General features: G+C 38.0%; 1 protein-coding gene across 2 annotated transcripts in view; it reads left to right on the forward strand.

Annotated features, from left to right (window-relative positions):
- Window positions 1–12,980, forward strand: part of LOC127447831 (inactive phospholipase C-like protein 1) — a 115,331-nt gene that overhangs the window by 82,367 nt on the left and 19,984 nt on the right. Inside the window, exons 2-3 of one of the 2 annotated variants that reach the window (XM_051709919.1) lie at window positions 6,904–6,946; window positions 7,517–8,125. In XM_051709919.1, coding sequence (XP_051565879.1) covers window positions 6,941–6,946; window positions 7,517–8,125 — 615 coding nt within the window. In that variant the 5' untranslated portion in view covers window positions 6,904–6,940. The remainder of the gene's footprint in view (window positions 1–6,903; window positions 6,947–7,516; window positions 8,126–12,980) is intronic. The other variant, XM_051709918.1, reaches the window with a different exon arrangement.

The raw sequence follows: 12,980 nt of genomic DNA on the forward strand, positions 1-12,980 counted from the left end.
TATTACTCAGACCCTGCTATTTTATGATATCGACACACTTTTTACACTAACACATCTTTTGAAAACAGTACATTTTAATGCTTGTATTACAGACCCACCTACATATATACACTTATTCCAGAACAAGTAGTTTGCACGGTAGCTCACCTGATAGAGTGTTGAACTTAGAGTCGGAGGACTGTGGTTCAAGTCTGGCCGTGACCTCGAACAGACACATGATACAACAGAGTCGTACAAGCGGCACGAAATGAGGTGGTTGCTTCAGAAAATTTAATTTTTCATTTCGCTTCTGTATTTTAAAATATTAATGGTTAGGTTTAGGCATTCATTTGGTAAGGATGCCTTTTTTAAACGTCTCATTTTAAAACACTAATGGTTTGGTTCAGGCAAACATTTTAAGTTAGGGAGGTATGTTTTAAAAACATCCATCTAAAATTCACCTTAAAACCTCATCTGAATATGACAGCATTTTACTCTCTTTTGGCACCCTCAGCTGGACATTTCACTGGAAAACTGCAGCCAAACGTATTTTTCAGCACGTAAATTTTGAATTACAAAAATGTTGTCATGTTCACGTAAATTTCATGAGATCAGACTGTATAAAGTTCAGTATGATGTTCACACAGGTTTCCTAGCAGATTAACATCCATTAGAGTAAAGATTATATAGAACAGATTACAGTATATCTATTGTTTTCATTTGAAACTCACCAAACATCTTTTTGTCAAATGTTCTGCTTCAAAAGTATGTTTGTGCTATGTTTCTTTAAAATTAATGCCACTTGGTTTGATATTTAGCTATATAATGAAAAAAACAAAAACCCAGTATGTGTGTCTTAAGTGTCCAAAAACTTATCAACACATACTGTATATTGGAAAGGCAGTAGAGAAGACTGATGTCATTTGGGTTAGTTTGCCAAATCACTGATGAGTTTGTATAAAATGCCCCTTTAAGGGCAGGGATTGGACACTTATTAAAGCTAGTCAGTGTTGGTAGGAAAGGAAAAAGGCCATGAGTTACATTCTCTTGTCCGCCACCAGTGCCCAGCATTTTAGTCCTTATTATATTTTCACTTGTCACTCTTCATTTTCTGCTCTTCTTTCCAGATGCGCCTTTCTCCTTTGTCCTCTGTTTCTCAATCCCTCCAGCTTCCAATTATTACCTCCTTCACTCTAGTGCTTGTGCTTTCCTTCCTTTCTCCTTTTCCTCCTCCTCCTCTTCTCTTGATTAAGAGGAGATAGGGGCATGTCTAAATTTAACTACACTTCATCCCCCACACCGACCCACCCCACTGTGTCTGATACTTTTGTTATCCTTCTCAGATTGATGGATGGAAAGGGCTTATAATATCACTGTAATGTTATATTATATGGGGGAAAGGTATGTATTTTACCCAGTTTCTACTTCCATTTCCCCAGCAAAATACCACAATTCTCTTGCGAGTTGTCATTCCCTTTCCTTAATATTCCTCAGATTTCCCTCTCATACACATTTGCAATCCTTTCCATCCTGTCATGCCTCCCTGGCAAACCCTCCATTCTTTGGCTGGAGAAAGAGAAAACACATCTATATTTCAAAAACAAAGCGAAATTAAGTGTGCCTAGTGGGATTAAGTCTGATAGATGCCTTTTAGGCCACAACGATACATTAAAAGCTTTGCAGACTTGTCGTCATGGTTTCCTGGAGAAGACTGATGGGTAGGTGACATGGGTGGATAGACAGATGAGCGACCAGTTTTTTACGCTACTCTCTGTGGGTGCTCTTGGGAGTCCAGGCACTAATGCTGCATTTTAGCCTTGCATGGTCATGCCTGCTAACCTGCGATCTCTCTGTCTCGGCTCTCGACGTGGTTCACCATTATTGTCTCAGCTCCGCTATCACCACAGTCTGCCTGAACACCTGCTGACCTGGATTCACAGCGGCAGGCTGTTGGCTCATCAGGCAGGTCCTGATCCAAGCGCAGCAGCTTTGAGGAATGGTGTCCGCTAGCTGCATAAAGAGGCAGACAAACGAACATGTCAGAGTGTTCACTGGCTGCACACTGTACTCACTGACCTGACCAGTCCACTGCCTCTTTGGTGTGAACAGAAGAATTCTGAATTGTGGTGTTTTATTAAAGCCCTAGTTTTGTCTGTGCTCTCTTTGACATGCAGTAGAAAGGATGTGGAGCTATGCATTCACTGTATTTAACTTCATTAATATGATTTTTACATGTTATTAAGAAAATTGAGTGCAGGGCTGTCATGATTATGAAATTTGGCTGATGATTAATTTTCAAACAAATAATTGTGATTATGATTGACGGTTAATCCCTAAAATAGGGATGTATGACTTCCAAATACTTAAAATCTCTCTCTCTTTTTGGTCAGCATTATTCTTGATGCATTTTATATTTACACTGATGTTTTTGGAACCCAACCAACCTTTACATTACAGTACATTACATTGCATTATGCAATAGTAAAATATTTCTGTTTTAAATTCTTCACTGTCACATGTTAATTTAAAGCTCTCCGATTAAACCCATGAATCTCTAATGGTCTCTAGATATGGCTCAGGTCTCTCCTTTAATGTTAGTCTATGGGATTTTTTGTTTTGTTTGTTTTTTTGCCTATTTTATCATGCACCAAGCTAAAATCGTAAGCGTGAACACGGAGTTACGCACCAAAGTTTAATACTTAACATTAGGGGTATGTTCAAATGCCTAACCAAGTGGCAAAGGAGAATAAAGGTTTATGTTTGCTAGGAGTGTTACTGGTTTAAAATGGGAGCTTATAGCACTGGCCTATATGTCCTAATGTCTAGAATTGAATACACAATAAAGTCTCCTGAAGGAAACACATTATGTCATTGCAGTAGTTAGAATGTGTTATCTGGGATTTCCAGCCCAAGCTCTTTGGCACTAATCACTCTGACTCTCATTACAGAGACACAGAGAATCTGCAGAAGCTAATGAACTTCAGATGTACCAAAAATGAAAATGGGCTTAATGCAAGCAAGAAAATACTGTGTGCCTTAGCAAGCATCAATGTTATTATTGCTCATATTTAGGGTCAGGCAAGGTGACAGATTTGCCTTCATTCAGCTATTGCTTTTGTCTGTTACACCAAAATTGTATTATGTCATCTATCTGAACTTTTTGGGATACATTCACCCAAAATGAAAATCCTGTCTTCATGTACTAATGCTCATGTTGTTCCAAACCCACATGACTCTCTATGGAACACAAAAGGACATATTTGCCAGAATGTCTTAATTGCTCTGTCCCTGGTCACCGTTCACTTCAATCTTGAGAAGCAGTCAATCTTGAATATTTCCTAGGCACATTTTTATACATTATGGTGACCAAAATCCTAAGCTTGCTTGGTGAAAGTAATTTAGAATATGGCATGATATTTGGATATAGTTCAGTTATGTACATAGACATCAGTAATTACCAAATGAAAAATGTATGGCTTAGAAAAGCAGAGAAAACAGAGAGATGCTACATATGTTTTAGGCAGCTCAGACAATGTCCGTGCACAGTCCAATACGGTTGTTCAGAGATTGGCAGTGATGTAATGCAGGATATGGTTGGTTTATACTGTAAAGGCCAGAGGAAGTGAACCACAGTTCAGTTCCATTAGATGACATAAAGCTAAATCAATTTTCCAAGTGTGTTTGGATCCAAGTGTTGGGCCTCATGTATTCAGATAGAAGACAAAGGCAGGCCTAACAGTCGTAAAAACATAACTCAAGCCCCCACATTCCATGTCGTAAATTTTACTGATAAAAATCACGCCAAAAACAAACAAAGGGAGTCCAAAACAGACTACAGATCCATGAAGCGTTGCTCACTAAAGGATCGAGCACTCAACTCCTATTGGATGAGGCACACAACAGAACGTCCCTCAAACATGACATCATCAGGAGTTCAAATAATTCTGAAATGCTTCCAGAATTCGCTTCCAGCGACTTAGTTCACCGAATACGGACGTAGCTTTTTGCTGCTCTCCGGTGCAACCTCGTGGCATAAGGAAGTAATATCCGACTTGAAACTGTGGCCATACAATCTCCATCTCGCTGGACGAGTTGAGATTACTCTGTGTTCAACCGAACACTCTAACAGATCCGAAGGAGACCGCTGAGAAATTCGCATCTTCATCCGTTGGCCTACAGAAGTGAAGAGATTAAAGATTTCTCTTCCATCTTCAAGTCGACATTTCTGAGTTCTCCGCCAGGCCGCCGAGAATCAACAGCCGTACCGCCCGCCGACAGAGCGAAGAAACGGCCTCCCGTCATCACACCAGCCTCAAGGAACCGGGTCAAAGTTAAAGGACAGAGGAAAACACATTCTACCCGTGTCCTCATGCGATTCAAGTAAGAGGTTACGTCTGGGCAGAGATAGAATATTATAGTGTGTTATTCTTGTGTTTCAAGGTTTTTGCTTGTACAGTTTACGGATCGCCATGTCTGCTTATTATTAATACTCAGGGTATTAATTATCACGAATATGTTTTGCTGTATTGTGGTCCAACCAAATTGGATTGTTGTGCATTTTCGCCATCGCGGGCGAGACAGAAGCTGAGTTCATCCATTGGAGTCAAATAACACAGGACTTTTACGAGCCCCGCTCGTAAAACCGCGTCTCTGAGTGATGAACACGGCTGCTTTATCTCCAGCTATCGCGAAATCAGCTTTCGGGCTGTCACTTAATAATCTCTCTCTCTCTCTCTCTCTCTCTCTCTCTCACTCTCACTAACCACACTGACACACACACACACACACACACACTGTCACACACACACACCTAATGTGTTATAGGATTATTTTTATTTCCATATCTAATCATATCACTGTTTAGTTTGTAGTTGTAAGTCGGAAGTTTATTGACTGCACTGTATTAATTATTAATTGATATTACTGCATAAATAAACTTTTGTTTATATTACAAAGAGAAGTGTTTTGGTTTGTTTTGCATACGCCTGTGTCATGCTGACGGGATGTCAGTGCTCGGATTCAAACCTTCGTTCATTGTTCAATATTCTTCGGATGCCGATTTTCCTAAGAAAACAATCTAATATTGAGACTGTTTTACTATTTGGTTATTAGTCCCTGATTTCAGGGTGGTGCCCCGTCAATGTTAATCCTTATTAATATTCTATTGATTTTTGATAATTGATAATTATCTTTGATTGAATTTGAATGATCAGTAAGCTAGTGTTAATTTTAATTAATGTTTCATCGATGTTAACAATTAACGATTATCTTTGATAATTGTTTTTTTTAAAGGATTAAGAAAAGCTAACATTGATTCTCATCAATGTTCTATTGATTTTAATAATTATCTTTGATAATTATTAATTATTGCTAATAACCAAACTTGCTCCTAAACGTAGCACACTACATTTACTGGAGTCCCATATGAGGTTTTAATGAGTTAGATCCAATGAATTAATTTAAATATTGATTAATAACTACAGAAATAATTATTAATTAAAGGTAATTAATTAATTTACGGCTGGGCAGAGATAGAATATTAAAGTGTTATTCTTGTGTTTCAAGGTTTTTGCTTGTAACCAAACTTGCTCCTAAACGTAGCACACTACATTTACTGGAGTCCCATATGAGGTTTTAATGAGTTAGATCCAATGATATAATTATTAATTATGTCTGATAGTAACACTGATCTAAACAACCAGTAAAGCCCTACATAAGCCTACAGACATGCTTGAACACAAAGAGCTATATGTGATCAAAGAGATAAAGCATTTCATGCTTTAGAGATTTAAAGCAAAATTTTTGGATGCTAAAATACTGTTCCATATCCAATCTTGTTATGCAGACATAACTATAAGTAAGCTGTTTGTAGGTTGATTTCCCAAAAAGTGTAAGCAATCTAGCTTTGGCACTTTCAAAATATTTCTCTGTTTGATTGACAATCCCGACCAGCATGACACTGGGCCTCATTCATGAAACACGAGCAGAACAAATTGTTTTCGATCATAAAGGTGTTGTGACGTAAATTCTCTGATTCATTAAAGTTTTCGTGTTTTCAAAGTATTAGTTGGTGTGGACAAAAAATAAAACACCTGCTCCCAACCACTTGTAAATCTTATGTAAGACATCAGAATGTTTTTTGTTCTTTCAGACAAACTGCCACGGATACATTTTGATAGAGAGAAATTAAATAAGTAATTAAACAAAATTAACTAAACATTAAATGAGTAACATTAACCCTAAAAAAATAACATACATATGTAAAAAAAATAAAAAAAAAATAAATAAAAAGCATTTATTTATAAATAATTTTTTTTCAAAATATAGTTTATTCCCAACTCTTGGAAATTGTTTATTCCCAAAAATTCCCCCAAAAAGTAAACTGTTTTTCCAGAATAAGTGGCATTTAAAAAAAAAAAAAAAAAAATGTATGCCCTCTAATGTGACTGGTTTGACAGTTTCTTCTTTGGATATGAAAGCAATCATTTAGGTTTCACTAATAAAGTATATAGTAATAAATCGCATTTAGTTGATAACGTATGATCAGTGTTAATGCTGTTAAACCTCTAATTAAGCACATATCGCGGGCAGTTGCATTCACAATATAATGGGGAAAAAATAGAAAAAGCCTTGCATACTGTAATTTTAGTTTGCAAATCTTGATTAGCTTACAGCGTTTCAGTCAAAGACCTTCTTCAGTCATTAAATTCATTTCTCTAAAGACTCTTCCAGTTGCAAGGGAAGTATATCATTTTTCATACCATCATACCATTAGCCTACCTGGGAAGTTTCACCAATGATACTGGTGATGTGCTTAACTAAACCAGATAAGGTTTTTGGTGGTGAACCTCCTCCTGCCGGCATGAACTGATGATTTTTTGCACTTTTTTTTTTTTTTTTTTTTTAACCTCTTGGACTATTCAGTTCACAAAAGAACCTCCGATGGCAGCCAGAACATGCAATGACTGTAAGTTCCCCACTTTCTTTGTGACCACACCAGCGTATTTGCTAAATAAATATTTTGTGATTTGAATGCACTTCATTTTAAAACCGTTTCATTACTATTACGCATATTCCCTATTCACATTTGCTAGCACATCTGATGCCTTCCTTTATAGGGTGTTTTCAGGGATGTGGATTATGATAATTGTAAATGAACTGCACGTTTGGTATTCACTGACAAACATAGGTGTAACCAACAAATCTGGGGTGTACGCAGCGTTTGTGAATCTGGAGGAAAGTTTTCGTGAAGGTCCAATTTACGTGCAAATGACTCGTATTTACAAAAGTATATTTATATATGTGCACTGACTTGGCTAATAGTGTGAGTTTTAGGCTGGACTGTTTGTTTGCCAACCAAAGGCAGACGGGTGAGTGTTTGGGGAAACCTGTTTGAGAATAATCAGTATTTTTGCAATTCTGTTCAGGTGATGCAAGTGGCTCAGAAATTAGACACTTAAGCTTAAAGGAACAAAAGTGGCTCTGAGCTACTTCCTTTTTTCACATGGTCCTCAGTCTTTTCTTCTGTCTTTTCAAGGACCCCTCAGTGGCCAAGGTCAGTGGTGGGCGGAAGAAAACAGTCTCCTTCAGCAGTATGCCATCAGAAAAGAAGGTGAGCAGTGCGGCAGATTGCCTCGCCTTCATGCAGGGTGGCTGCGAGCTGAAGAAGGTGCGACCCAACTCGCGTATCTACTCGCGATTCTACACTCTGGACCCTGAACTGGCCTGCCTTCGTTGGGAACCCTCCAAAAAGGATGCGGACCGAGCCCGACTTGACATTTCTGCCATTCGTGAAGTCCGGATTGGAAAAAGCACAGAGACCTTCCTCCATAACGGCCCATCAGATCAACTGGCTGAAGAAGCAGCATTCTCCATCATTCACGGTGATGAGTACCAGTCCTTGGACCTGGTCGCTCTATCTGCTGATGTGGCCAACATCTGGGTGACAGGGTTGCGGTACCTGTTGTCCCACCCTGGTGCCATTGGGGGAGGAAGTGGAGATGAGGGGAGTGTTGGAAGCAAGATGAGGCAGAATTGGTTGGCGACTGAGTTTGCTCTGGTTGATGAGGATGGACATGGAATTGTTTCTGAAGACACCGCAGTGGCCACCATTTGCAAACTGTGCCCTGGCATTAAGGAAGCAAAGGTAAGACTTTCTCTTTTAATTCACTTTATCAACCACAAAATCTTGTGCTTTCATGAGTAAATGGCACTTTTCAAGAGTTCGGTAGACTTTGATGCCCCATGACTTTTTTTTTTTTGTAAAGCATTAGTGGCACAAATCCCATGTTTGTTATTGTGAGAACTATTAGATATGTTAGAGAAACTATTATTGATATTAAAATGAATGTAACATTAAACCAATCTAGTAGGGGTGTGCAACGAAGCCTGTATCTGTTTCTATCGCAAAATTATCTGTATCTGTATTCGGATAGAACCGGGTGTGGGCGTGGCTTAAACCGGAAGTGTCCCGTTTTTAATTGTAACTCTATTACATTTATAGTTTCTTTAAATATTCATTGTGTATGCCTATTCATAAAAATAGCCTAATAAATAACAATAATATCAATAATAATAATAATTATTATTATTGTTGTTGTTGTTATTATTATGCTATGATTATTTAATTAAATTATTATTTTATTATATTTTTTTCTTACCAGATGAAGCTTAATATGTAGTCTACATTAACTGTGGAATATGTTGTGGTTTCTCCTCATATTTCTGTCATTTAAAAGGATAAAAAAAATTATCCTATCATTTTACTCACCCTCATTTTATTCCAAATGTGTATGACTTTCTTCTTCAGAACACAAACGAAGATTTTTTTTAAGAATATCTCAGCTCTATTGGTCCTCACAATGCAAGTGAATGGTGGCCAGAAATCTGAAGCTCCAAAAAGGACATAAAGGCAGCATAAATGTAATCTATACAACTCCAGTGGTTAAATTTATATCTTCAGAAGCTATATGATAAGTGTGGGTGAGAAGCAGAACAATATACACTATATTGCCAAAAGTATTCGCTCACCTGCCTTTAGACGCATATGAACTTAAGTGACATCCCATTCTTAATCCATAGTGTTTAATATGACGTCGGCCCACCCTTTGCAGCTATAACAGCTTCAACTATTCTGGGAAGGCTTTCCACAAGGTTTAGGAGTGTGTTTATGGGAATTTTTGACCATTCTTCCAGAAGCGCATTTGTGAGGTCAGACACTGATGTTGGACGAGAAGGCCTGGCTCACAGTCTTTGCTCAAATTCATCCCAAAGGTGCTCTATCGGGTTGAGGTCAGGACTCTGTGCAGGCCAGTCAAGTTCTTCCACACCAAACTCGCTCATCCATGTCTTTATGGACCTTGCTTTGTGCACTGGTGCGCAGTCATGTTGGAACAGGAAGGGGCCATCCCCAAACTGTTCCCACAAAGTTGGGAGCATGGAATTGTCCAAAATCTCTTGGTATGCTGAAGCATTCAGAGTTCCTTTCACTGGAACTAAGGGGCCAAGCCCAGCTCCTGAAAAACAACCCCACACCATAATCCCCCCTCCACCAAACTTCACAGTTGGCACATGCAGTCAGACAAGTACCGTTCTCCTGGCAACCGCCAAACCCAGACTCGTCCATCAGATTGCCAGATGGAGAAGCATGATTCGTCACTCCAGAGAACGCGTCTCCACTGCTCTAGAGTCCAGTGGCGGCGTGCTTTACACCACTGCATCCGACGCTTTGCATTGCACTTGGTGATGTATGGCTTGGATGCAGCTGCTTGGCCATGGAAACCCATTCCATGAAGCTCTCTACGCACTGTTCTTGAGCTAATCTGAAGGCCACATGAACTTTGGAGGTCTGTAGCGATTGACTCTGCAGAAAGTTGGCGACCTCTGCGCACTATGCGCCTCAGCATCCGCTGACCCCGCTCTGTCATTTTACGAGTTGCTGTCATTCCCAATCGCTTCCACTTTATTATAATACCACTGACAGTTGACTGTGGAATATTTAGTAGTGAGGAAATTTCACGACTGGACTTGTTGCACAGGTGGCATCCTATCACAGTACCACGCTGGAATTCACTGAGCTCCTGAGAGCGGCCCATTCTTTCACAAATGTTTGTAGAAGCAGTCTGCATGCCTAGGTGCTTCATTTTATATACCTGTGGCCATGGAAGTGATTGGAACACCTGAATTCAATTATTTGGATGGGTGAGCGGATACTTTTGGCAATATAGTGTATATATTTTTTTACCATAAATCTCTAATTTCACTTCCACATTCTTCTTCTTTTAGTTTTTTGGCGATTCACATTCTTCATGCGTATTACCACCTTCTGGTCAGGGAGGGGAATTCATAGTAAAAAGGGCTTAAATATTGATCTGCTTCTCACCCATACTTATCATTTCGCTTCTGAAGAAATGGATTTAACCACTTGAGTTGTATGGATAACTTTAATGATGCCTTTATGTGCTTTTTGGAGCTTCAGCATTCTGGCCACCATTCACTTGCATGAAATGGAACAACAGAGCTGAGATATTGTTCTAAATGTCTTTGTGTTCAGAAAAAGAAAGTCGTACACATCTGGTATGGTATGAGGGTGAGTAAATGATGAGAGAATTTTCAGTTTTGGGTGAAGTATTCCTTTAATATCTGCTGAAGCAGCATTTTCGTTTATATCTGTGCATGTCAAAAGTTTTTCAGGAGTCTGATTTAGTGCGGACATATTTTACAGTAACATCATTTTGAGGACATTATTATTAAGTTAAATAACATAGAATTAGTAGAGAGTAGAATTAGTGAAATGCAATTGAATACATGGCAAGAGCGAGCCTCTCTTGTTTCTCCAGAAGTGAATAGCGAAAAAAAGAAATTTTAGTTTCTTCGTATCATATTCTGAATAGATGAACACAATGGAGCATTTAAACTTTTTTTTGGAATAAAGGCTTAACCATATAATTGCCTTAATTGCTAATGTGGATATAAATGAGGTAAATTTTAAGAGATGGACAGACGAGTTCCACTGTGAAATCATTACTTAAGCTCACAAATTCAACATTGCGCTCAGGTTGGTTTTTAATGCATGCATGGGAATCATTAAGTGTGAATCATGTGAAACATTAACATAAGACATTTCACAAAGTGGAAAATGTATATGATATAGTTTGTAAGTTAATTTTACTCTTGAAAAGCTCAAGACATGCACAATATATGGAGACTGCAAACTGAGTCGAGACCGCGGCGGCCCTCCACTTTGAAATCACACCGTGCGCATTTTCATTCATAAGGTTTACACTGTAGTCATACTGGCTTCACAGACTCATCATTGCGTTGTAATTTTGGATATGCTTTTTAAAATTTCGCTTTATCTTTTTACTTCTTGGATAGTCAGTCAAGAAAATGTTTTTTATTTTATTCGGATGAATTTGTTATTCAGTTTGATTAGTTATTGTGCCTTTCCGAATAAGGCATTCAGCTTCAGGCACGTAGTATCTAATTTTAAATACGTCAAATGTCTCTAACCCTCCAAAAAATACATATATACAGGTGCATCTCAATAAATTAGAATGTCGTGGAAAAGTTCATTTATTTCAGTAATTCAACTCAAATTGTGAAACTCGTGTATTAAATAAATTCAATGCACACAGACTGAAGTAGTTTAAGTCTTTGGTTCTTTTAATTGTGATGATTTTGGCTCACATTTAACAAAAACCCACCAATTCACTATCTCAAAAAATTAGAATATTTTGACATGCCAATCAGCTAATCAACTCAAAACACTTGCAAATGTTTCCTGAGCCAGCTTTTTAAAGATGCTGATTTCATTTTCCAGCAGGATTTGGCACCTGCCCACACTGCAAAAAGCACCAAAAGTTGGTTAAATGACCATGGTGTTGGTGTGCTTGACTGGCCAGCAAACTCACCAGACCTGAACTCCATAGAGAATCTATGGGGTATTGTCAAGAGGAAAATGAGAAACAAGAGACCAAAAAATGCAGATGAGCTGAAGGCCACTGTCAAAGAAACCTGGGCTTCCATACCACCTCAGCAGTGCCACAAACTGATCACCTCCATGCCACGCCGAATTGAGGCAGTAATTAAAGCAAAAGGAGCCCCTACCAAGTATTGAGTACATATACAGTAAATGAACATACTTTCCAGAAGGCCAACAATTCACTAAAAATGTTTTTTTTATTGGTCTTATGATGTATTCTAATTTTTTGAGATAGTGAATTGGTGGGTTTTTGTTAAATGTGAGCCAAAATCATCACAATTAAAAGAACCAAAGACTTAAACTACTTCAGTCTGTGTGCATTGAATTTATTTAATACACGAGTTTCACAATTTGAGTTGAATTACTGAAATAAATGAACTTTTCCACGACATTCTAATTTATTGAGATGCACCTGTATTTTGTCCTGTCCCACCTCAGAGGTCTTTAGATTCTTGACTTATCCAACAATTAAATTCATACATCATAAGTTTGATATATTCTGTTAAAATGATTTTCAATTTACTTTAGTAAAAATAATAATTTTTAATATTAACCAATTTTACCTACCAAAAATGCAATGTTTAGCTGTGTCCCACATATTTCCCCCAATTACACAAAATGTTACATTCCTTAAAATTGTGCGAACCATGAATGGACATTATTTGGATCCTTTCAACAGCATGACAGGAAGACAATGTCATTTTATTTTCTCAGTGTTATTAAATATTGTTGTGTTGATTGCAGTCATTGTGGTCAGTCTATACAGTGACTCTGTTACCCAACGTATTGTAAGAAACATTGGCTCTTATAATATTTAGTTTGACCTTCTGTGGTTGACAGCCAACATTTTTTGAAAGTTAAGCACCACTTTCTCCTCCTATCTATGACAAGAATAAAAAAATAACTCCTTTTTCCAGGCCTTATTTTGTACTCTATTGGTAGAAAGTGCCAGACGTGTTCAAATTTATACAACACATTTCTAATTACCCAAAATGTAAGGGAACAGAAAAACACTGGA

The sequence above is a fragment of the Myxocyprinus asiaticus genome, chromosome 11 (genome assembly GCF_019703515.2).
Source record: "Myxocyprinus asiaticus isolate MX2 ecotype Aquarium Trade chromosome 11, UBuf_Myxa_2, whole genome shotgun sequence".
In the NCBI taxonomy this organism is placed as follows: Eukaryota; Metazoa; Chordata; class Actinopteri; order Cypriniformes; family Catostomidae; genus Myxocyprinus; species Myxocyprinus asiaticus.